A 23,166-nucleotide genomic window follows, 5' to 3' on the forward strand; every position below is an offset into this window, starting at 1 on the left:
GCCGGTAGACGGCGGCATGGGCGGTTGTGGTGTTGTATCTCGGCGTGCCATGGGATCTCCTGTCGGATGATGAGGCGGAATCTCGGGTAGTGTAATAGTTTATTACCTCTTGTCCCAATTGACTGAAGTAGTGTTGATGTTGGGATCTCCTTGGGATATGCATCTTTCTGTTGAGGTGAACGTTGGGTGGTTGCGGGCTGTTTCTGTCATCGTCCAAGGCCGGCTTGAAGATGATGACCGGGGGATAGCCGTTGTCGACGGTCTGATTTGGGCAAAGTAGCAAAAGCGGCTATAGTACTGGTGGTGCTCTAAGGAAGTTGTGCGACGCTTTCTTGATGATTTCTGTGGTGCCCGATGGAGGGGATTCCTTCATCGTGCTGTTGACGGAGGATTTGTTGGTTGCAATCATTGCTTGCTGTATCTCCGTAGCAAGACTATCGTCGTCGTTGACTGCGTCCAGATCCAATCTGGCTTGGACCGTGGTGATGTCGGTGCTATAGGGGTGGGCTTGCTCGATGCCTGCGGTGTCGGTGATGATGTTGTCGCAGACGCGTGCTAGCTTCTCCTCGAGGGTGAGCTGTTCCATGCGAGGATCGGCGATTTCCTGGTTGATGTTCTCCCTCTTGATGGTGGAGAGATCTGGATATGTTGCGTTCCGATGGTAAGGGAAAAAAATTCATGAATTTCTTTTCCCAACTGGCGAGGGCGGCGTGGAGGTCCTCCATGTGGTTGATCGTAACGTGGCTCCGAGTACCAAATGTAATAGGGTTTGCGGGGCAGGGGCGGCGGCGCAAGGGAGGAGAGAGAGAGGAGGCGGTGCGCGAGAGAGCTTGAGAGCGGGGGGCAAGAGTCTTTCGACTTCTTTTTTTCGTAAAGATTGAACAATTACATGGCCCATTGTATTTATAGTCCTAGGAGACTTAGCCTCTAAGCAACCACGTATATCCTTATAGGATTTGTATTCTCCTTCCTAACAAAGCAAACTCAATCTCTTAGCTCTTCCGTAATCTAATAAGACTCGATAAGACAGCTTGACGTCGGCGGCAGCTGCACTGACGGCGCCCTGCCGGCCCTCCTGGGCCCTTGCTTGATCGTGCGTATGACAAAGGGCTTTTCCAAATTTATTAATAAAAGAGAGAGAAAAGCTATCTCATGATCAAGAGGTGTCATGTACATATTCTAAAATCATGTGAGGTTGTCACGTACTCACTCGAGGCTATATATCCACACTATGAGTTGTGTGCTAAAATGTAATGCTATTAAAAATAATTCATATTATATATATATATATATGAGCTATTTGAGTGTGCCAGACACGTCAATGCGCTACTATATCTCTTGTGGTACACAGCGTGCATAGATGTAGCCATGTAGAAGAAGAGGAAGATGAAGCTGCCTGGAGTTGTAGAGAGAAGCCCCGACCTTAGTGCAGGAGACGCACAGTGAGACACTAGGCGTGTCCGCATATTTTGGGCTAGTTCTATTATGGTGGGACACACACGATGCTGAATGTTGGAGCAGAAACCATGAGATGAGACTGGCGGGTATTGGCAACAGGGCGGTCGTGGTGCGCGGAAACTGTGCACGAGTGTAGGAGGCTGTGGACTAGCACGAGACCATGGGTCAGTCGCCATCAATAGCAGTGATATAGTGATAGAGGTGCACACGGCGTAGCACCGCTAGGGCGACCATACCTAATAAACAGCAACAAGGACGCTTGGGAAGACGCGGATTGGCTGATGCTATATGGATATGGAAATACATGAACGTGATTACTCATTCTACTTTACTATCATATCAATACGATCTGTTTTATTCCGAAGTAAACAATCTCTGGAAACATCATTGAACATTGCGAAAGAGAAAAAGAAAGATGTTACACGACCGATTTGATTATGAAAGATCACAATGCAATAGGCATAGACAAGGGGGACACACCCTTGTTAGCTAGCCATCTTATTGCTGGAACAGCGGAAACGGGAAGAAATCAAACACTCTGATGATTAAAAGGAACATGTAGGTAACTGCAGGCTGCCGCAGGGTCGAATATTGAATGATTTAGATGGTATAAACACCAATCGAAGTGACGAAAATGTTATCAGTGTTTGCGAAGAAGCCCACCACCGTCTCGTCCTCCGGCACGGTATAACTGAAATTTGGAGTGCCGTTGTCAGCTCCAAAAGGACCATACGTTTTGTGGGTGGTGACGATCTCAAATTTTGACAGCCAGCCCTCGCCTCCTCTCTGAGCCCCATTGATCTTTTTCACAAACTCTGATGGGCCAAACTTTATCTGTAAAACAACACATAATAAGTTAAGAGGAAAAAAGATATATCATCAAGTATTTATTAATTAGGTGATAGAACAAAAGATATACATAGGTACAAACTCCATACCTCCCAAAAAAGATATAAGTCTAAAATAATGTTAGGTCAAACTATCTTAATTTCCATAAAAAGATATTACATTATATCACTAAATAAGCAACTATACGTACTCCCTCTCTCTTCTTTTCTTTCAGAGGTCGCAGTGCTTTAAGTCAAACGTTAATAACCATCTAATCATTTTCAAAACATCCTTATAGTTTCACAACATATATATGAATTATATACTATAAAAGTATTTTTCATAGTAAATCTAAAAAACAAACCTTATATATGTTATGAATCTATATAGTCAAAGATACAAATGTTTGACTTATAACAAAACTAATACGACATGTAAAAAACGTAGTGAGTATGATTTTACAAGTAATATATATTTTCATTATACTATATATATACCTATATTTGGAGTCATACCGTTTGATAATATTTTCCATAAATTGATGTCAAGTTTAGGTTAGTTTAGCTCTAACCAAACATAGATTTGCACCGTCCTTTCATGATGAAGCCAGGCATAAACTATAACATGATTTGCAAAACAACCGCGCCCCACATGCATAGCAAAATATGAAATCTACTCACTTCGGTCTTGCGCAAAGGATCAGGATGTACTCGACCCCAAGTATCAGTGGTGCGGATTTTCCCGTCTTCGTCAACGTAGGAAAATTGAAACCCTTCAACTGCACCTACATGGTAGATTGTCACATTTTCAAGACGTTGGGATTTGCCTTCCATTTCCCGAGGCAGGGTGCCTCTATTTCCACCAACTGTTCCTCTCTTTGTAGGTGAAGGGACGACCTGAATATGAAGGATCAGGCATCATGATTCACGATTGTTGGTTTAGCCCAACAAAATGAGGGAGTGAAGGAATAAAGGAGAGAGCCAAACAGAGTCATAGGGCAAAAATGAAGAGTCCTCCACCTCTCCTCCCTCAACCCCATTTATAGGGGGATTTGGGAGACCAGGTCCTCTTTATGTCTCACGGTAGGGTTTGTATTTACAGAAAATACCATGGTTTGTATTTACAAAAAAATACTACTAGGAGCAACAAATGGACCCTTGGTGGGGTTTGTATTTACAGGCTAAAAATGGCCGTCCAAATATGATTTTACAAGACCTACTACTAGGCTATGTAATTGAGACTGACATGATAGTAGGGGTCCCCAGTGTATAACATATTCCAACAATGAGCTCGATTCGAAATAACAGAAAAGAAATGATAAGTATTTTACTGCATATGTAATGCAAAGTGATCAGATAACGAGAAGAAATTCAACAATGAGCTAGAATATATGATGCAAAGAGGGCGACCTGAAATTAATTACAGGTTTACCTCCTTCATGCGGCAGAAGAATTCAATAGTAAGAGCATGTGTTAATGTACTGTCTGTTACACTATATACTCTTCTCTGGATGATACCGCGAGCCATCGCGAATTCACCGGTCCCACCTACAATGGCCCACTCATTATCTGCCTCATCCTCATCATTAGCTCCCATAACCTGAAGAGTGGACGCTTCGAACCTACATGCACAATATATATAATCGTTTTTGCTCCTACATAATAATTAGGTCATTCTCAGCAGTGGTTTCATGCCCGGTAGACTCTCATGTATTATTGGCCTTACATGTAAAACAAAAACCGTGGAACAAAACAATAATAGTTACTCTACGTACCTTTCGACCACAAACACCAGGGTGAACCAATTGCTCCATTTGCCGGCAAATGTGTGCATGCCGTGCGTTTTGGCAACCAGTTTCGCCTTGGCAACCAGTTTCGCCTCAAAAGGAAGTGGCGGGATTCTTTCTTGACCACGTCATCAATAAAGCCGGAGAATACCATCTGGAAGATGAGTTCATATATAATTAGGGGATTATATTGTATGAGATCTTAATATTGTATATATGTAGCTAGTAGCGCCGGATAGATATACGAAAACTTGTTGTTCGACCAATCTCTCAGAGAAGGAGAGGTCGATATCACTTCTCTCTTTATGAATATGTACATGACGAACTTCTGTACTTAATGCTTTCCTTCATTTGCTTACTAGCTAGCGTCAACCAAGCACGGAGATGAGAGAGGACACTTATCTCTATTAATTAATTAGCTACCTAACACAATATATGAAACCCCCCAAAATTAACCATACAAAACCCCCCAAAACCCCGAAACTCCCCCCTTTCAGAAAAAAAACAAAAACCCTAGCCCCTAAAATGCTGACGCGTGGTAGCTTATTGGTCCCGGTTGGTGGTACCAACTGGGACAAAAGGCCCCCCTGTCAGGGCAAGCAGCAGTGGCCACATGGAGACCCATCTGTCCCGGTTGGTGTAAGAACCGGGACTAAAGGTTTAGGACTTTAATAACGACCCTTTAGTCCCGGTTCCCCAACCGGGACAAATGGGCCTTACGAACCGGGCAAATGGCCGTTTTCTACTAGTGATAGTTCATCGATGGCATAGCTCTCTCCAACACAATTGCAATTGTGATGCTTCCATATCTCCCACATGACTAGAATATGTAGAGCATTCAGCATTCTCTTGTGTGTCCCATTGGTGCTTTTGCTAAAGCATCATCCCGAGAGAGTGTCGTTCGTTGTCGGCACCCAGTCTGGCTTGCCCAGGGCCTGGAATATCGCTGCCCAAATCTGTCTCGCAAAAACGCAGCGTATAAGTAGGTGGTCTATGCTTTCCTCCTCCTGGTTACACAACAGGCGTTGGACCTGATGATCAAGTCCTCTCCGCGCAACACGGACGGAGGTCACCACCTATTCTGTAGGGCCAGCCATGCGAAAAACGGCAATTTAACGGGATCTAGCTTTCCAAGTGAACTCGGCCGTTGGGTCTACTTCACTACCCCAATACTTGGCTGCATAGGCTGATCTCGTGGTGAAGGTGCCACTTGTCTCCCTGGAGCACAATACCTCATCTTGTCGTGTCTGATCAAGTTCTATTCCAATAGTCCAAGTCCACAATGTAAGATATTCATGCAGAGTAGCGGTGTTGACTTTTGGGTCCACATCCCGTGCCCAAGCATTCTCATGTAGCGCCCGGGCGAAATCACCCATTTTCTATTTCTCATGATTTTGCTGAGGGCTTGAATGTGCAGTGGACGGCAGTGACAAGCTGAGTAACTCTATCATTCACCCCTGACAAGCAAATCATTCGCCGGTAGACGGCGGCATGGGCGGTTGTGGTGTTGTATCTCGGCGTGCCATGGGATCTCCTGTCGGATGATGAGGCGGAATCTCGGGTAGTGTAATAGTTTATTACCTCTTGTCCCAATTGACTGATAGTAGTGTTGATGTTGGGATCTCCTTGGGATATGCATCTTTCTGTTGAGGTGAACGTTGGGTGGTTGCGGGCTGTTTCTGTCATCGTCCAAGGCCGGCTTGAAGATGATGACCGGGGGATAGCCGTTGTCGACGGTCTGATTTGGGCAAAGTAGCAAAAGCGGCTATAGTACTGGTGGTGCTCTAAGGAAGTTGTGCGACGCTTTCTTGATGATTTCTGTGGTGCCCGATGGAGGGGATTCCTTCATCGTGCTGTTGACGGAGGATTTGTTGGTTGCAATCATTGCTTGCTGTATCTCCGTAGCAAGACTATCGTCGTCGTTGACTGCGTCCAGATCCAATCTGGCTTGGACCGTGGTGATGTCGGTGCTATAGGGGTGGGCTTGCTCGATGCCTGCGGTGTCGGTGATGATGTTGTCGCAGACGCGTGCTAGCTTCTCCTCGAGGGTGAGCTGTTCCATGCGAGGATCGGCGATTTCCTGGTTGATGTTCTCCCTCTTGATGGTGGAGAGATCTGGATATGTTGCGTTCCGATGGTAAGGGAAAAAAATTCATGAATTTCTTTTCCCAACTGGCGAGGGCGGCGTGGAGGTCCTCCATGTGGTTGATCGTAACGTGGCTCCGAGTACCAAATGTAATAGGGTTTGCGGGGCAGGGGCGGCGGCGCAAGGGAGGAGAGAGAGAGGAGGCGGTGCGCGAGAGAGCTTGAGAGCGGGGGGCAAGAGTCTTTCGACTTCTTTTTTTCGTAAAGATTGAACAATTACATGGCCCATTGTATTTATAGTCCTAGGAGACTTAGCCTCTAAGCAACCACGTATATCCTTATAGGATTTGTATTCTCCTTCCTAACAAAGCAAACTCAATCTCTTAGCTCTTCCGTAATCTAATAAGACTCGATAAGACAGCTTGACGTCGGCGGCAGCTGCACTGACGGCGCCCTGCCGGCCCTCCTGGGCCCTTGCTTGATCGTGCGTATGACAAAGGGCTTTTCCAAATTTATTAATAAAAGAGAGAGAAAAGCTATCTCATGATCAAGAGGTGTCATGTACATATTCTAAAATCATGTGAGGTTGTCACGTACTCACTCGAGGCTATATATCCACACTATGAGTTGTGTGCTAAAATGTAATGCTATTAAAAATAATTCATATTTTATATATATATATATATATGAGCTATTTGAGTGTGCCAGACACGTCAATGCGCTACTATATCTCTTGTGGTACACAGCGTGCATAGATGTAGCCATGTAGAAGAAGAGGAAGATGAAGCTGCCTGGAGTTGTAGAGAGAAGCCCCGACCTTAGTGCAGGAGACGCACAGTGAGACACTAGGCGTGTCCGCATATTTTGGGCTAGTTCTATTATGGTGGGACACACACGATGCTGAATGTTGGACCAGAAACCATGAGATGAGACTGGCGGGTATTGGCAACAGGGCGGTCGTGGTGCGCGGAAACTGTGCACGAGTGTAGGAGGCTGTGGACTAGCACGAGACCATGGGTCAGTCGCCATCAATAGCAGTGATATAGTGATAGAGGTGCACACGGCGTAGCACCGCTAGGGCGACCATACCTAATAAACAGCAACAAGGACGCTTGGGAAGACGCGGATTGGCTGATGCTATATGGATATGGAAATACATGAACGTGATTACTCATTCTACTTTACTATCATATCAATACGATCTGTTTTATTCCGAAGTAAACAATCTCTGGAAACATCATTGAACATTGCGAAAGAGAAAAAGAAAGATGTTACACGACCGATTTGATTATGAAAGATCACAATGCAATAGGCATAGACAAGGGGGACACACCCTTGTTAGCTAGCCATCTTATTGCTGGAACAGCGGAAACGGGAAGAAATCAAACACTCTGATGATTAAAAGGAACATGTAGGTAACTGCAGGCTGCCGCAGGGTCGAATATTGAATGATTTAGATGGTATAAACACCAATCGAAGTGACGAAAATGTTATCAGTGTTTGCGAAGAAGCCCACCACCGTCTCGTCCTCCGGCACGGTATAACTGAAATTTGGAGTGCCGTTGTCAGCTCCAAAAGGACCATACGTTTTGTGGGTGGTGACGATCTCAAATTTTGACAGCCAGCCCTCGCCTCCTCTCTGAGCCCCATTGATCTTTTTCACAAACTCTGATGGGCCAAACTTTATCTGTAAAACAACACATAATAAGTTAAGAGGAAAAAAGATATATCATCAAGTATTTATTAATTAGGTGATAGAACAAAAGATATACATAGGTACAAACTCCATACCTCCCAAAAAAGATATAAGTCTAAAATAATGTTAGGTCAAACTATCTTAATTTCCATAAAAAGATATTACATTATATCACTAAATAAGCAACTATACGTACTCCCTCTCTCTTCTTTTCTTTCAGAGGTCGCAGTGCTTTAAGTCAAACGTTAATAACCATCTAATCATTTTCAAAACATCCTTATAGTTTCACAACATATATATGAATTATATACTATAAAAGTATTTTTCATAGTAAATCTAAAAAACAAATCTTATATATGTTATGAATCTATATAGTCAAAGATACAAATGTTTGACTTATAACAAAACTAATACGACATGTAAAAAACGTAGTGAGTATGATTTTACAAGTAATATATATTTTCATTATACTATATATATACCTATATTTGGAGTCATATCGTTTGATAATATTTTCCATAAATTGATGTCAAGTTTAGGTTAGTTTAGCTCTAACCAAACATAGATTTGCACCGTCCTTTCATGATGAAGCCAGGCATAAACTATAACATGATTTGCAAAACAACCGCGCCCCACATGCATAGCAAAATATGAAATCTACTCACTTCGGTCTTGCGCAAAGGATCAGGATGTACTCGACCCCAAGTATCAGTGGTGCGGATTTTCCCGTCTTCGTCAACGTAGGAAAATTGAAACCCTTCAACTGCACCTACATGGTAGATTGTCACATTTTCAAGACGTTGGGATTTGCCTTCCATTTCCCGAGGCAGGGTGCCTCTATTTCCACCAACTGTTCCTCTCTTTGTAGGTGAAGGGACGACCTGAATATGAAGGATCAGGCATCATGATTCACGATTGTTGGTTTAGCCCAACAAAATGAGGGAGTGAAGGAATAAAGGAGAGAGCCAAACAGAGTCATAGGGCAAAAATGAAGAGTCCTCCACCTCTCCTCCCTCAACCCCTTTTATAGGGGGATTTGGGAGACCAGGTCCTCTTTATGTCTCACGGTAGGGTTTGTATTTACAGAAAATACCATGGTTTGTATTTACAAAAAAATACTACTAGGAGCAACAAATGGACCCTTGGTGGGGTTTGTATTTACAGGCTAAAAATGGCCGTCCAAATATGATTTTACAAGACCTACTACTAGGCTATGTAATTGAGACTGACATGATAGTAGGGGTCCCCAGTGTATAACATATTCCAACAATGAGCTCGATTCGAAATAACAGAAAAGAAATGATAAGTATTTTACTGCATATGTAATGCAAAGTGATCAGATAACGAGAAGAAATTCAACAATGAGCTAGAATATATGATGCAAAGAGGGCGACCTGAAATTAATTACAGGTTTACCTCCTTCATGCGGCAGAAGAATTCAATAGTAAGAGCATGTGTTAATGTACTGTCTGTTACACTATATACTCTTCTCTGGATGATACCGCGAGCCATCGCGAATTCACCGGTCCCACCTACAATGGCCCACTCATTATCTGCCTCATCCTCATCATTAGCTCCCATAACCTGAAGAGTGGACGCTTCGAACCTACATGCACAATATATATAATCGTTTTTGCTCCTACATAATAATTAGGTCATTCTCAGCAGTGGTTTCATGCCCGGTAGACTCTCATGTATTATTGGCCTTACATGTAAAACAAAAACCGTGGAACAAAACAATAATAGTTACTCTACGTACCTTTCGACCACAAACACCAGGGTGAACCAATTGCTCCATTTGCCGGCAAATGTGTGCATGCCGTGCGTTTTGGCAACCAGTTTCGCCTTGGGGCCAGGGCCGTCATAGATCCCCCAGTTGTTCACAGCAGTTTTACCTAGCCCAGTTACGGCATTGGGCTTTATCACATCCGACTGATTCGCGTCCCAGCCCGTCATGATCTGGCGCAGATACAGCCTGTCGACGTTCACCTTGGCGTTCTCCGCGATTCCACCGAAGCCACGAGTGACCTTGAAATTGGCGGAGACGGCGCCTATAGGGAGGCTTTTGCTCACAATGGGAACATCGGAGAGGACACCCATGGTCTCCATGGTGGGGTCGTCGGAGACGTCGCCGCAGGTCTCCATGGTGATGGTGGGTTCATCGGTGGGTGTGGCCATTGCTTGCTAGCTAGTGGCGGCGGCGCGGTACTTGACTCAACTTGTGTAAGTTGTCTTTCTATGGAAGCTGATAAAACCAGGTGCGTACGTAGTCCTATTTATAGCCCCGGGTGGAACTGCAAGCTAGCTCAAACACGAGGGAGGCGTGCTGCGGGCTGGGCCCCTTGTGGGCGACGGAGGGGTGCGTCAGCAAGGAGATGGCGTGCGACACGCCGGAGCGCCATGTGTGGTGGGACGTCTACAGCCCCAGGGAGGCCGCCGACGCCCTCGTCGCAAACTGGTCCAGGACGTCGTTGTCGGACTCCGGCGCCGGCGCAGGCGCGCCACGAGCATCTGTGGCTGCGTATGGCAGACCAGAGAGCCGGCGTATGGACGTGTGAGTGATGGACAGTCGGTCATAGTTACCCCCTTTTTGGATATGCTGCAACAGTCTATTCGTGTACAAGTTGCTCTTTAAAAACCAGCTGACTTAGACACTTCACTTCAACGCTTTTGCATGACGCCAGAGAGGTTATGATAAAATATGTTGCCCAGACCCTCCCAAGCAATGTAATATGAGAGTTTTCAAACTACACTTCTTAGGACATCTTTAATGGCGACTTTCAAACCGCCCACAAACGATTACGAAAAAATATGAGAGTTCTCAAACTACCCTTCTTAGGGTATCTTACTGATTCCTACGCAGTGCACCAGGTAGCTCTCTTGTGCACTGGGACGTTCATGCGCTGCCTCGGCACAAAGGTCTCTTGTGTACTAATTCCTACGCAGACGACACTGATTAAAGCACTGCATGATTCCTGCTTCAGTCTATTACAGCAGACACGGCAGCACTAGGCATGCTGATTTCTACATGTGATTTCTGGAATCCAAGGCCGCGGTAGGTGAGTTCTAACTCGTTCTGCCGACAATACAGTGTTCCTCTTCTTTTTATACGCACAATGGCGGCTCTACGCTCTTTCTCAAATCTCTTTGGTTGCCTTCTCTACCTCTCTGCTCTCTCTAAGTCTACTAGAACACACAGAAAGAAAAACTCGGTAGGTCAAGAGACTGTACCATGCAAATAGTCAATTTATAGTAACATACATGTGGCCATTAATTTTAGAGTGCGTGTATGATAGTTATCAATTGGACAGGGATACTGCAACGTTTCGAAATACGAATTCATATAAAAAATTCACATGAAAGATTCAATAATACACATGCATTTGGCGTGCTTAGCTCTGCTGGAGGTTGGTCACTGGTGCTCTAAGTAAAAGGTGCTCGTGCAACACGGCAGGAGAGGACAAGCGCGACAGCTCGCGTGCTCGGTGCAGCGTGCGCGTGCATGCATGTGCCTCTGTGCGTGTCTGGCTGCTTGTGTATTGGCTGTGTGCGAGCACAGGAACGCACTGCTCAGCATATGCTCTTGAAGATTCGGACTCCAACGTGCGTAGAAGAAATATCTTTCTCTCCCTTTGATCTCCATCTTTGATTAAAGGAGACTAGGAGACAAACATACTCAGAGCTTACAGTGCCCGTGTGTGCTGAGTGTGTCAACAGCGAGGTGGCTGAGGGAACTTTATCTTCACAACTGGGACCATTCACCTGGTATTGTGCGTCTATCAAGCGGTTGATTACGAGAGGTTATATTACTATGGAAATTGTACTGCTACAGGTAATTCCTAATAAGAATGGCATTTAGTACGGCTTGTTGTGTAACATCGATCCAAGGTTAAGATACATCTAAGGAGCTTTGTGCTTGTAATAAAGAATAGCTATATGCATTAGTCGATGTAGAAGATGTGATATTAATATATTTCCTTTTCTAAAAAAGATGCTTTAACGTGCTAGCTGTTAACAAAAATATAACATTACCGATACGGCGCTGCTAAAAATCAGTCGACTGAGATTTCACGAAGTCTCAGTCGACTGGTTAGCCGTCCGATCTGTTTCTTGCTTATAGATTCGCGTTGGTCGCTTTTGTGTCCTTTTTCGGCCTGTCTAAGACGCGGACCGGCCCGTTTCCTTTTTTACGTCGAAGCTTGGCCGCGGGCAAGCGTTTGTGGTTTTGTGGGCTGGGCAGTTTGTCTCGGGATGGGCTTCTTCCGTTGTTTTTTTTTCTTCTCGGGCCGCTGGAAGGGAAGGGGAGCGGGCACCGGGGTAATTATGAGGAGGGGAGCGAGCAGTCATTTCATCTCTATCCTTTCCACTCTCTCCATTTTCTCCCTCTCCCAAATCTGTACAAGTGCTTGGTGTTCCCGGAGGGGTTCTTTGACCTTCAGATCCGACCGCTCCTGCACTACCAGACAGAGAGAAGGATGGCCGGTGCATCTGGTCAAGTGAGTCCCAGAAGCTTTGCTTGTGTTTTTTTCTTTTTGTTTGCACGCACCCCCAATAGATCTGAGTGGGGCTGTAGGTTTTTTTGTATCAAGTAATACGGCCTAGTAGTTTCAAGTTGAGAATCGCCCCCCAGTGTGTAGCACTTGTATTTTTATTAGATTTTTTTTTTCATTTTTCTTTTGTGTTCGTGTGTATCAAGATGCATGCTGAATTTTAGTGGTATATGTAGGGTTTGCATGTATGCATATAATGTAGATCCCTTTTTCTTTTTTCATGGATACTTGTTTGATTAAAGTAATCTACATGATTTTTTGTTTTTGTTTATAGCGTTTCTATCATTAAGATTTTTGTATTTTTGTTTTTGTGTGTCAATAGAATGCAAAATCATTCCCAGTGAAAGTAGAGGATGATGTATCTTTTTTCACCGGAGGAAGTTGACCAGTAGTTTCAGACTCCAGTGATACGTTCATAAAGGATTTTCAGTGACTAGTAGTTTCAGTGGACTAGTAGTTTCAGACTTTCAATGACTAGTAGTTTCAGTGGACTAGTAGTTTCAGACTTTCAGTGACTAGTAGTTTCAGTTGACTAGTAGTTTCAGACTTTCAGACTTTCATAGCTTTTTTGTACATTTTCATGATAGATGATTGCCATGTCCATAGTTAAGATTTAGAATTTCAGTGGTACATAACATAGTTTCAGACTTTCAGTGGTATGTTCGTTTTGCTGAACATGGTTTCAAACTTGCAGTGGTACGTTCATACGACTGAATATAGTTTCAGACTTGTTGGTATGTTCATCTTACTAACCATAGTTTCATTTTACCATTTTCTATGTTCATAGTGTCACTTCCAGTGGTAGTTAGTATAGGCATATTGCTAGTGCTGTTTTATATCTTCATAGCCTCTTGTATTTTTTTATTGCATTTTTTGCTGATTTTTTGTTGCACTTGAGCCTAACATTGTATGTCTTTGTACACTTTTCACTTTTGTGCAGTGTTAGAGCACCTGATCCAAATATGCATGTTCAAAGTTAGCACCAAGTTTGCTTGATCAAATCCGCTAGGATCTATCATAGATAGTCAACTAACGATCAGTTGATTGATTCAAATCTGCTAGCAGCGTATGTGGTGCCGTCTTTCTCTTTTTTTTTTAGATTTTTCAAGGGCAACCTAGTTACTTATGTGGCACTGATTAGAACTAGCAGTAAAGCCAAGTAGCTATAACAGAGTGATTAGTACCTTTTTGTATTTTTTTTACTGGAGGTAGTACTAGTAGCACCACCAATTTCTATGTAGGTACTTTTAGTTCAGAGTTTAGACTCATGACCTCACAGGAGTACTTTCTGATCTGTCGAGTGGCAAAAAATGAAACATCTTAGCCTGGATTAGCATCATTCTGTGAATTAATTTTAGTCATAAAAACGTATTAAAAGCAAGATTTTGTCATTTGGGTGGGCAGGGATTTAACTTCAGGAACCTGATGGGCCCTGTGTGAAGCTATTTGAAAACTTCTTTTTGTTTGTATTTCCTATTTCAGAAGAGTGTAATAGTAACCACATGTACATCAATACTTTTCGTTCTCTCTTTTCCCAAAACTGAACCACTAGTCTTTTACAGCAGAAGTAATTTTTTATATGTAATTTTTTTTGGTTGTACCATCTGGTAAGCATAGTTTTTGGGCTTTTTCACAATCATAAAGCTGCATGAATACATGGTGAAATATATATATATATATATATATATATATATATCTGAGAACAAAGAAATGGCACTGTAAACTGTTATTTTTAGTGAGTTATACATTCTAATTTATTTTATTTTTTGCTTCCTTTTTGGATGTGCACAGGAGGTTTGTGGAGTTTGTTTCAACCATTGCAACTATGAGAGCAAGGGAAGTGGTTTCAGCATGTTTGCATGGGAGGAGTCCAACAATGCAGGGGTAACTCACTCCTAACTTTTTGTACTAATGTCATCACAATACTCAAAACTTTTGTCGTGACGTCACTCCTAACTTTTTGTATTTTTTAGTTTTTTGTGTGTGTTCAAATCAGGTTGTGCCTTGCAATGAAAGGGCCCGTTTCAACAATGTGACAGGAGATAGGGTGATGTTTGTGGCAAACCAACGGACATACACTGTAAAGTGTTACAAGGGTCGTACAAAGAGCGCTATGTATGGGAGAGGTTGGAGGAAGTTCTATGATGACAACAAGCTGGGGAAGGGTCAGATGGTGGTGTTCTTCCTGGATGAACCTTCGCCTAGGGCAGCTATTTGTGTGATCCAGGTGGGCAACGGCTCCGAAGATGAACAGCCTATGGAAGAGGGTGATCCCATTGAAGATTCATATTCAGATGATGAGGATGGAGAAGCTTCAAGCGATGGTGGTGAAGGCATTGTTTGCACTATGGTGCTTCTGCTTAATGAGACAGAGGGTTTTCAGCTACAAGGGCCACTGCCTCTCAGTGATGATTTTATCGGGTTTCCTTTCTTTCACCGCCTCACAAGGACAGACATTCGTTTGGGCATGATGGTACGTATCTCTTTTTTCCTTTTTTCTCTTTTAGTTCTTTTGTATGGGTATGCTACAAGTATATATATCTGAACACATAACGCAAATCTGATTCCTAGGAAAGAGAAGGGGCGGGGTAATATGATTTCTGAGCTGGAAATTGCATAATTAAAAATATAAGACTTTTTTGCAGGAGTTTTTAGTATCTGCAAGTATGTTTGAACCTGTATTCATGCTCAGTTTTTTTTTCAGTATGCTTTTCAAGTAAAAAATCTAAATTGTTTTTTTACCCTTTTCTTTGAAATGATTCAAAGACCAAAGAAAGTTTCATGGTTTTGATAAAACACTCACATAATTGTCTCTTTTTTGTGTGTTTTTTTCCATGATGCATAGAAAATACCCAAGAAAGTTGCTACTGCCACGCCGTTTGAAGAACAGGGGGTTGGTCGGTATTTGTGTGGGTGGTGGCAGATTCAAAAAAAATCTCATACAAAACTGCTGATGATGGCCGCATTGTGTTTGGCAGCAACTGCATGTCTTCTAGTTTGGTCGCAACTAGGGGGGTCTTTGTTTCGTCGGAGGGGCCGGCGTCGAGAGGCATGGGGCCCATTTGCATGTCCCACACTAGGCATGCAACTTCATGTCTTTTAGTTTGGTCGCAACTGCATGCCTTATAAATTGGTTGCAACCTGACTTCCATTTCTTGTTTGTATAGGGAGAGGCACCAGTTTGCATGTCCAACAATGGGCACGCAACTTCATGTCTTCTAGTTTGGTCGCAACTGGGGGGAGTCTTTGTTTTGTCGGAAGGGGGCGGCGTCGAGAGGCATGGGGCCCAGTTGCATGTCCCACACCAGGCACGCCACTGCATGTCTTCTAGTTTGGCCGCAACTAGGGGGGACCTTTGTTTTGTCAGAGGGAGTGGCGTCGAGAGAGATCGGGCAAGTTGCATGTCCCACACTAGGAACGTAGTTGCATGTCTTCTAACTTGGTCGCAACTCGGGGGGGGGGGGGCTTTTTTTTGGTCGGATGGGCCGGCATCAAAAGACATGGGGCCCAGCTGCATGTCCCACAGGAGGCACGGCATTGCATGTCTTCTAACTTGGTAGCAACTGGTAACTGCATGCCTTATAACCTGGTTGGAACTCGACTTCCATTTCTTGTTTGTACATGGAGAGGCGCGAGTTGCATGTCCCACAATGGGCACGCAACTACATGTCTTCTAGTTTGGTCGCAATTGGAGGGTGGGGTCATTGTTTTGTCGGAAGGGGGCGGCATTGAGAGGCATGGGGCCCAGTTGCATGTCCCACACCAGGCACGCAACTGCATGTCTTCTAGTTTGGCCGCAACTAGGGGGTGCCTTTGTTTTGGCAGAGGGAGCAGCGCCGAGAGAGATCGGGCAAGTTGCATGTCCCACACTAGGAACGCAACTGCATGTCTACTAACTTGGTCTCAACTCGGGCGGGCTTTTGTTTTTCCGGATGGGCCGGCATCGAGAGACATGGGGCCTAGCTGCATGTCCCACAGGAGGCACGGAACTACATGTCTTCTAACTTGGTTGCAACTGCATGCCTTATAACTTGGTTGGAACTCGACTTCCATTTCTTGTTTGTACGGGGAGAGTCACCAGCTGCATGTCCCACAATGGGCACGCAGTTGCATGCCTTCTAGTTTGGTCGCAACTGGGGGGGTCTTTGTTTTGTCGGAGGGGGCTGCGTCGAGAGACATGGGGCCCAGTTGCATGTCCCACACTAGGAACGCAACTGCATGTCTTCTAACTTGGTCGCAACTCGGGGGGGTGCTTTTGTTCTGTTGGATGGACTGACATCGAGAGACATGGGGCCCAGTTGCATGTCCCACAGGAGGCACGAAACTACATGTCTGCTAACTTGGTCGCAACTGCATACCTTATAACTTGGTTTTAACTCGACTTTCATTTCTTGTTTGTACGAGGAGAGGCACCAGCTGCATGTCCCACAATGGGCACGCAACTACATGTCTTCTAGTTTGGTCGCAACTGGGGGAGGGGCCTTTGTTTTGTTGGAGGGGGCGGCGTCGAGAGGCATGGGGCCTAGTTGCATGTCCCACACTAGGCATGCAGCTGCATGTCTTTTAGTTTGGTCGTAACTGCATGCCTTATAAATTGGTTGCAAATCGACTTCCATTTCTTGTTTGTATGGGGAGAGGCACCAGTTTGCATGTCCCACAATGGGCACGCAACTGCATGTCTTCTAGTTTGGTCGCAACTGGGGGGGTGTCTTTGTTTTGTCGAAGGGGTGCGGGGTCGAGAGGCATGGGGCCCAGTTGCATGTCCCACACTAGGAACACAACTGCATGTCTTTTAACTTGGTTGCAACTGGGGGGGGGGGGGACCTTTTGTTTTGTCGGATGGGCAGGCATCGAGAGACATGGGGCCCAGTTGCATGTCCCACAGGAGGCACGAAACTGCATGTCTTCTAACTTGGTCGCAATTGCATGCCTTATAACTTGGTTGCAACTCGACTTCAATTTCTTGTTTGTATGGGGAGAGGTGCCAACTGCATGTCCCACACTAGGCACGCAACTGCATGTCTTCTAGTTTGGTTGCAACTGGGGGGGAGGGGTCTTTGTTTTGTCGGAAGGGGGCGGCGTCGAGAGGCATGGGGACCAGTTGCATGTACCACACTAGGCGTGCAATGACATGTCTTCTAGTTTTGCTCGCAACTAGCGGGTGGGATTTGTTTTGTCGGAGGGTGCGGCGTCGAGAGACATGGGACCTAGTTGCATGTCCCATAGTAGGCACGCAACTGCATGTCTTCTAGATTGGTAGCAACTAGGGGGGCTTTTGTTTTGTCGAAGGGGGCGGCATCGAGAGACATGGGGCCTAGTTGCATGTCCTTTTACAAACATTTTTTTCACAAGTACACTGTTTTTGCTTGGTCGGAACGGCGACGAGATGCTCGGTGACGCCCGTGAGGAGATGCTCGGCGATCCGGGCGCCCCTCCAGAGTCCTCGTGCCCTGCTGATGAGGTGAGCTGAGCTACGACCCCTTTTCCCCTATCGAGGTGAAACCGAGCTGCGGGTGTCAATTTTTCTGTAGTCTAGGGTTCATAATTGTTGAGAATCACGATTCCGAGAGGAAATTGCAAGTCCGGAAGAGGGATTTTTGGTGTGTTTTCGGGCAGCGGGATGGGTAACTGGCGTGGTGGTCCGTCAGATGGTGGGTGCCGGTGGTGCTGCCCGACGAGAAGGGGGAAGGGGCAGCACGTCCGTCTTCTCCATCATTCTCCGGCGCCACCCCAGCCAGCGCCGCGCCCGGTCAGCGGGATGGGGAACTTGGTAGGACTGCGTCTGAATTTTTCTGTGCTCCATGAGAGCGTCAGTCTAATTCTGTTCACTGTCAATAGACATTCTGTGGTTGTGAATTTTAGAAGTATGCAAGTTCATTGTTAGTAGATATGTCTTAATTTCTTAAGCAACATGCTTGTAAGTGGTCAGCCTTGCTGTAATACTCCCGTGCAAGTGATCTGCAACTGTTAGTTATTTAAACACTGTAGTTGATGGATTTTAGCTACCTTCTGTGTCTTCTCGAGGTAGGAAGATTTTGCTGCTGATCGTCACAACTAAATACAGCATCTCTTAATCATATCAACATCAATTTTTCCACATATATTTTTCCCAAAGCTGTCCCGCTTTTTGGCTTCCTGTCTCCAACTCATGAAATGTTGCATTTGTAGTGCCTGTTTTTGGTTTTGTTTGTCTGAACTACCAAAAATAGACAATTGATGTTTTACATTTTCCATAAGGAAATCTGGGAGTGTTTCCTTTTACTAGTTACAAGTAGAAATATGTGAACGGATTAACCATCCTCACTAGTTACAAGTATTTTTTTTCTGCTTTTTTATTGGGGCGAATCACGAATCTGAGGGGAGCGAATTAGTGCTTTTGTTTTAGCTCGACCTCGTATTTTTTCGAAGGTAACTATTTTTGAATTCTGCTGTGATGTACTCGTACTTAGTTGTTACTGATGTCTGCTCAGTTGCCTGCTTGCACCGAGCATTGCCAATGCTTGTTTGGATTTTTCTGAGGCATTCGGCATACTGAGATAATTCATTTTTTGGGGCCAGTGTGGTGTTATACATCAGGCTGCGCCAGTGTGGGGTTATACATAGTACTATTTTACTCTAAAAATGTCTTTGTAGTGAAGAGATAGTATGTCATAGTTGATTTGCTGGCCGTTTCTAGCCAGACTCCGTTCTATCACTCAAGTCGAGGGTGAGACATGCTTTTTCATTTTCTCTCGCTGGTTTCTGAAGATACGTTACATGTCTTCTAATCAAATTTTTGTATTATCCCTGGAGGCTTTTGGTGATTTTGTTATCTTCAGAGACTAGTGCAGGAAGGGAAACAACATCATTCACAAGTGTTTTTTAATCCCACTGTAGTTGATAGTTTTTACCCTTTTTTCTAGTCAACTACCTTCTGTCTCTCTGGAGATAGGAGATTGCCGCTATTCATCACGGCTAATTAGGGCATCTCGTAATATTGCCAACATCGAAACTATCATCATCCCAAAGCTGCCGGCTAAGATGAAGCAAGCCCAAAGCAAAGCACGTTTGGGATTTGTTAATGTACTCGTAACTAGTAAAAGAAACACTCCCAGATTCTTTTTATATGGATTTTTTTGTCTTGGGCCTCCTGCATCTCACTAAGCAGCATCTTTTCTCAAGCCCGCCCTACTAACTGAAATGATCTCAATCTTTGTGTTTGATTTCCCCTAATCTGAATTTAGATTCAAGATCGACACAACACTCTCTGATGCATAACTTTATTGAATGATTTTTGTGCAGTTTTTCTTTTTTTCTTAGCTCACTGCCACAGTAAAATTTGAGAGGGTATCCAGTGGTATTTTTGTCTTCCTTTTTTGTTTCTGTGTTAATCCACTTTTGCGATATATATTTAGATAGATTAGTGCCTCTTTTTTTATTAGTAGTGTGATGGATGCGTGCATGTAGATTGAACGCGGGATCGAAACTAAAACCGAGTCCTCCTTGAAAGAAGGGTTAGGTCAACAGCTTAAAACTGTATGTACTCGGTCTTTTTTCTGTGTTTTTGATTTAACCCCTTGTTTGCACAGTTTTTTTTTGAATCTCATCATCATTTTTTTTCAGACAGGATCATATGAAGGAGTCTAAAGACTTAACAAGAGATTGCTTAAACAATGTGGTATGTTAAATGCAACCACCCTTTGTATGCTTACAATGTCTACTGCTTTTGTTTTTCTGTAAGCATGAGCAAAGAAGGAAGTTACCTGGAACATATGTGTGTTGTATTTGCTGTTTATATTTTTTGGCCTAGAGTATGTTCCAAGAGATAGAAGTTACTTGCAACACTAATGTATCATATGCATTTTTTTAATACAGCCGCACACAGGTACAGTTTTTGAAGTTGAAGGAGGGAAACCTGGGAGTGATAGAAATGAAGAAGGCAGAGATAAGTGTGTTGAAGATACTGATTTAGAAGAGAGAGGCTATGATGTCGAGATCACTGACACTGAAGCATCAGAGGGTTTGCTGTATGAAGAAGTTCTGACTTCGGTGTGTATCACTTTATCTATAAATATTCACTTTTCTTTTTTCTTGTTTTTATTGTTTAAAAAATAGATAATGCATGAATTGTTGCCTTTTTTTTCTTGCCCCCAACCTAATGGATTTTTTTGTTTTTCCTTCCGCCAGCTGAGTAAGAGTGCTCAAAGGAAAGAACGACGGGAAGCTCTTTTGGAACGAAAAAAGAAGGTACATCACTACTTTTTCTTTTTTTTTCATCAGTTGGGGTTCCATTTTTTTATAGTTTTCCAGCTCAAATAAATTCATACACCTTTTTACCTTCTATATATTTTTGCAGCAGAGAGCAAGGATTGACCCAACCACAACAAAGGCCACCATTGATGAGATTGCAACTAAATCTTACAGCCGGTGCAGCATGCCATGCTTCTCTGAGATTGTCAATCTCATGTGCAAGAGCCACCACAGGGTCCAGCTTGTTAGGAACCGTTGTTTTGGCTATCTGCTGGAGCTGGTCGGCTGTCTTGTACCCAGGGGGTTTGTGTAACACCCCGGATATAACTTTTCCAATTTGTACTCCAACTCTTGCCGTTTCCAGCGTCAAGTTATATTTATTTTCTCGGGTTCGGGTCTTTGTCTTCGTGTGTTGTTTTCGTTGTCATGCATCTCATATCATGCCATCATGTGCATTGCATTTGCATACGTGTTCGTCTCATGCATTCGAGCATTTTCCCCATTGTCCGTTTTGCATTCCGGCGCTTCGTTCTCCTCCGGTGGTCATTTCTAGCTTTTTTTCGTGTGTGGGGATTAAACATTTCCGGATTGGACCGATACTTGCCAAGCGGCATTGGTTTACTACCGGTAGACCGCCTGTCAAGTTTCGTATCATTTGGACTTCGTTTGATACTCCAACGGTCAACCGAGGGACCGAAAAGGCCTCGTGTGTGTTGCAGCCCAACACCCCTCCAATTCGGCCCAAAACCCACCTAACTCTGCTCCATGATCTAGAGCGTTCGATCACGATCGCGTGGCCGAAAACCGCACCTCATTTGGACTCTCCTAGCTCTTCCTGTGCCTATTTAAAATTCCCCCGATTTTCGGATCCCCCTCCGACGCGCCGGACATTGTCCGCCCGCGCCGGACACTCCGTCCGCCGCCCGCCCGCACCAGTGGCAAGCTGCCACGTGGCGCGCCGCCGCCACCGCCGCCAAGGCCCGCGAGGCCCATCCGGGGCCCCCGCGGCCCAGATCTACCGCGCCGCCGCCCGCCTCCTCTTCCCCGCAGCCGGCGCCGCGCCCCGCCGCCTCCGCCGCTCCACCTCGTCTGCCCCCCCGCTCCGGTGGCCGGAGTTCGCCACGCCGCCCCGTGCAGCTCGTCGCGCCGCCCGGGTCCGGCCTCGCCCGCGCCGCCCGAGGTCTCCAACCGCCGGCGCCGTCAAGTCCGGGACCCCGCAGCCCTCCCCCGTCCTCCCCGCGATCTCCGGCGAAGACCCTGCCAAGTCCGGCGACCTCGTCCTCGACTTGCTACAGTGCGTGCCGCCGTGAACAGTGATGTGAGCTAGATCTGGGATCCGTGAACAGTAACCCTAGGTGGTGTTTTTTTACTAACTCCCGAAATTGCAGATTCAAGTGCCCCTGTTCGAGGCCCCGTAACTTTGCATCCGTAGCTCCGATTCATGCATATAGCATATCAAAATGTTCATCTCGGAGAGTACACCATTTCATTCCATTGCATCATTCTCATTTGAGCTCATCTTGATGCCCGAAATGCTGTTAGAAGAGGGCTACTTGAGTTAATTGTCAGATCTGCTACTCCATCTTAGACATTTGTCATTTTTGCCACGATTGTTGTGTGCAGGAGATGCCCTGATGCTCTACATATGTTTTGTTAAGGGTTTTTTCATCTTTCCAGAGGTGCAACCCATGTATTTTTGTGATGTGTTTGGTGACTAGTGCAAGATTGCAAAGTGGTGCACTCGGTAACTCTATTTTCAGGGACTTAGTAATTTCACTAAGTCCTGGGATCGTTTATCTCATGATGCCACATGTTCATGTTGTTTCCTAGTGATCCCTGCCTCTTTTAAGGATGATCAGTAAAGGAGTTTTGTTAATCTTGTAGTGCTCTAGCCATCCATCTCTTTGTTTGCAATTATGGAGCACCCTAGCTTGAGTCAATCGAGCTCTACTTTTTCTTCGTTGTGAATCTGGGCAGATTGTCAACTTGTTTGCAATTTTGCTGGTGATGTTGTAGTTGATCCGTGCATGCTATGCCATTGTTCTTGCTATGTCTAGCTTGCATTTTGTGCCTTCTTGATGGATGTATGCTTGTCTTGCCATGACTTGCACCGTGATGAGTGCATCCAGCTCGTAAACATGCCTACTTGAGTTATATTTCAGCATGTGCCAGTTTTCACTAAGTCTGAAAACTGATTATGTTTTTGCTATGTTCATGTGCTTGTTAGTATATTTTCTGATCCCTTTTGGCTCAAGGTCACTAAGGGACTTTTGTTAAGCTATTTGAGTAGCTCCATGCCATGTTTTACTTTGTAATGTTCAGGTCCACCATGTCCTAGCAAACCATTGATTGGCTATGTTACCGCTTTGCTCAGCCCCTCTTATAGCGTTGCTAGTTGCAGGTGAAGATTGGAGGCCGTTCCTTGTTGGAACGTTTATTTACTTGTTGGGATATCATCATATTATCTTGTTATCTTAATGCATCTATATACTTGGTAAAGGGTGGAAGGCTCGGCCTCTCGCCTAGTGTTTTGT

The 23,166-nt window shown here is 44.7% G+C and overlaps 3 protein-coding genes and 1 long non-coding RNA gene across 4 annotated transcripts; 2 read left to right on the plus strand and 2 right to left on the minus strand.

Moving 5' to 3' along the window:
- Nucleotides 1-1,785: 1,785 nt before the first annotated feature.
- LOC125518220 (uncharacterized) lies at nt 1,786-4,145 on the minus strand. The gene is made up of 4 exons (XM_087535502.1): nt 4,061-4,145; nt 3,718-3,907; nt 2,967-3,182; nt 1,786-2,292 (listed from the first exon to the last, which is right to left on the minus strand). Exons 1-4 carry the CDS (start codon nt 4,117-4,119, stop codon nt 2,059-2,061), a joined length of 699 nt encoding a protein of 232 aa, XP_087391628.1. The 5' UTR covers nt 4,120-4,145; the 3' UTR covers nt 1,786-2,058.
- A 3,192-nt stretch (nt 4,146-7,337) lies between these two features.
- On the minus strand, nt 7,338-10,094 carry LOC125530983 (uncharacterized). The gene is made up of 4 exons (XM_048695387.2): nt 9,613-10,094; nt 9,270-9,459; nt 8,519-8,734; nt 7,338-7,844 (listed from the first exon to the last, which is right to left on the minus strand). The coding sequence occupies exons 1-4, from the start codon at nt 10,029-10,031 to the stop codon at nt 7,611-7,613; spliced, it is 1,059 nt and encodes a 352-aa protein (XP_048551344.2). The 5' UTR covers nt 10,032-10,094; the 3' UTR covers nt 7,338-7,610.
- Nucleotides 10,095-12,191: 2,097 nt separating this feature from the next.
- Nucleotides 12,192-14,870, plus strand: LOC125530984 (uncharacterized). Its single transcript, XR_007293029.2, has 3 exons — nt 12,192-12,349; nt 14,195-14,287; nt 14,377-14,870. It is a non-coding gene; the product is annotated as an uncharacterized LOC125530984 (long non-coding RNA).
- A 4,126-nt stretch (nt 14,871-18,996) lies between these two features.
- Nucleotides 18,997-21,021, plus strand: LOC147957437 (uncharacterized). The gene is made up of 5 exons (XM_087535844.1): nt 18,997-19,918; nt 20,006-20,060; nt 20,258-20,431; nt 20,570-20,629; nt 20,739-21,021. Exons 2-5 carry the CDS (start codon nt 20,016-20,018, stop codon nt 20,943-20,945), a joined length of 486 nt encoding a protein of 161 aa, XP_087391970.1. The 5' UTR covers nt 18,997-19,918; nt 20,006-20,015; the 3' UTR covers nt 20,946-21,021.
- The last annotated feature ends 2,145 nt before the right edge of the window (nt 21,022-23,166 follow it).

This window comes from Triticum urartu, chromosome 7A (assembly GCF_056163025.1).
Source record: "Triticum urartu cultivar PI428250 chromosome 7A, HENAU_Tu73, whole genome shotgun sequence".
NCBI classification, from domain to species: domain Eukaryota; kingdom Viridiplantae; phylum Streptophyta; class Magnoliopsida; order Poales; family Poaceae; genus Triticum; species Triticum urartu.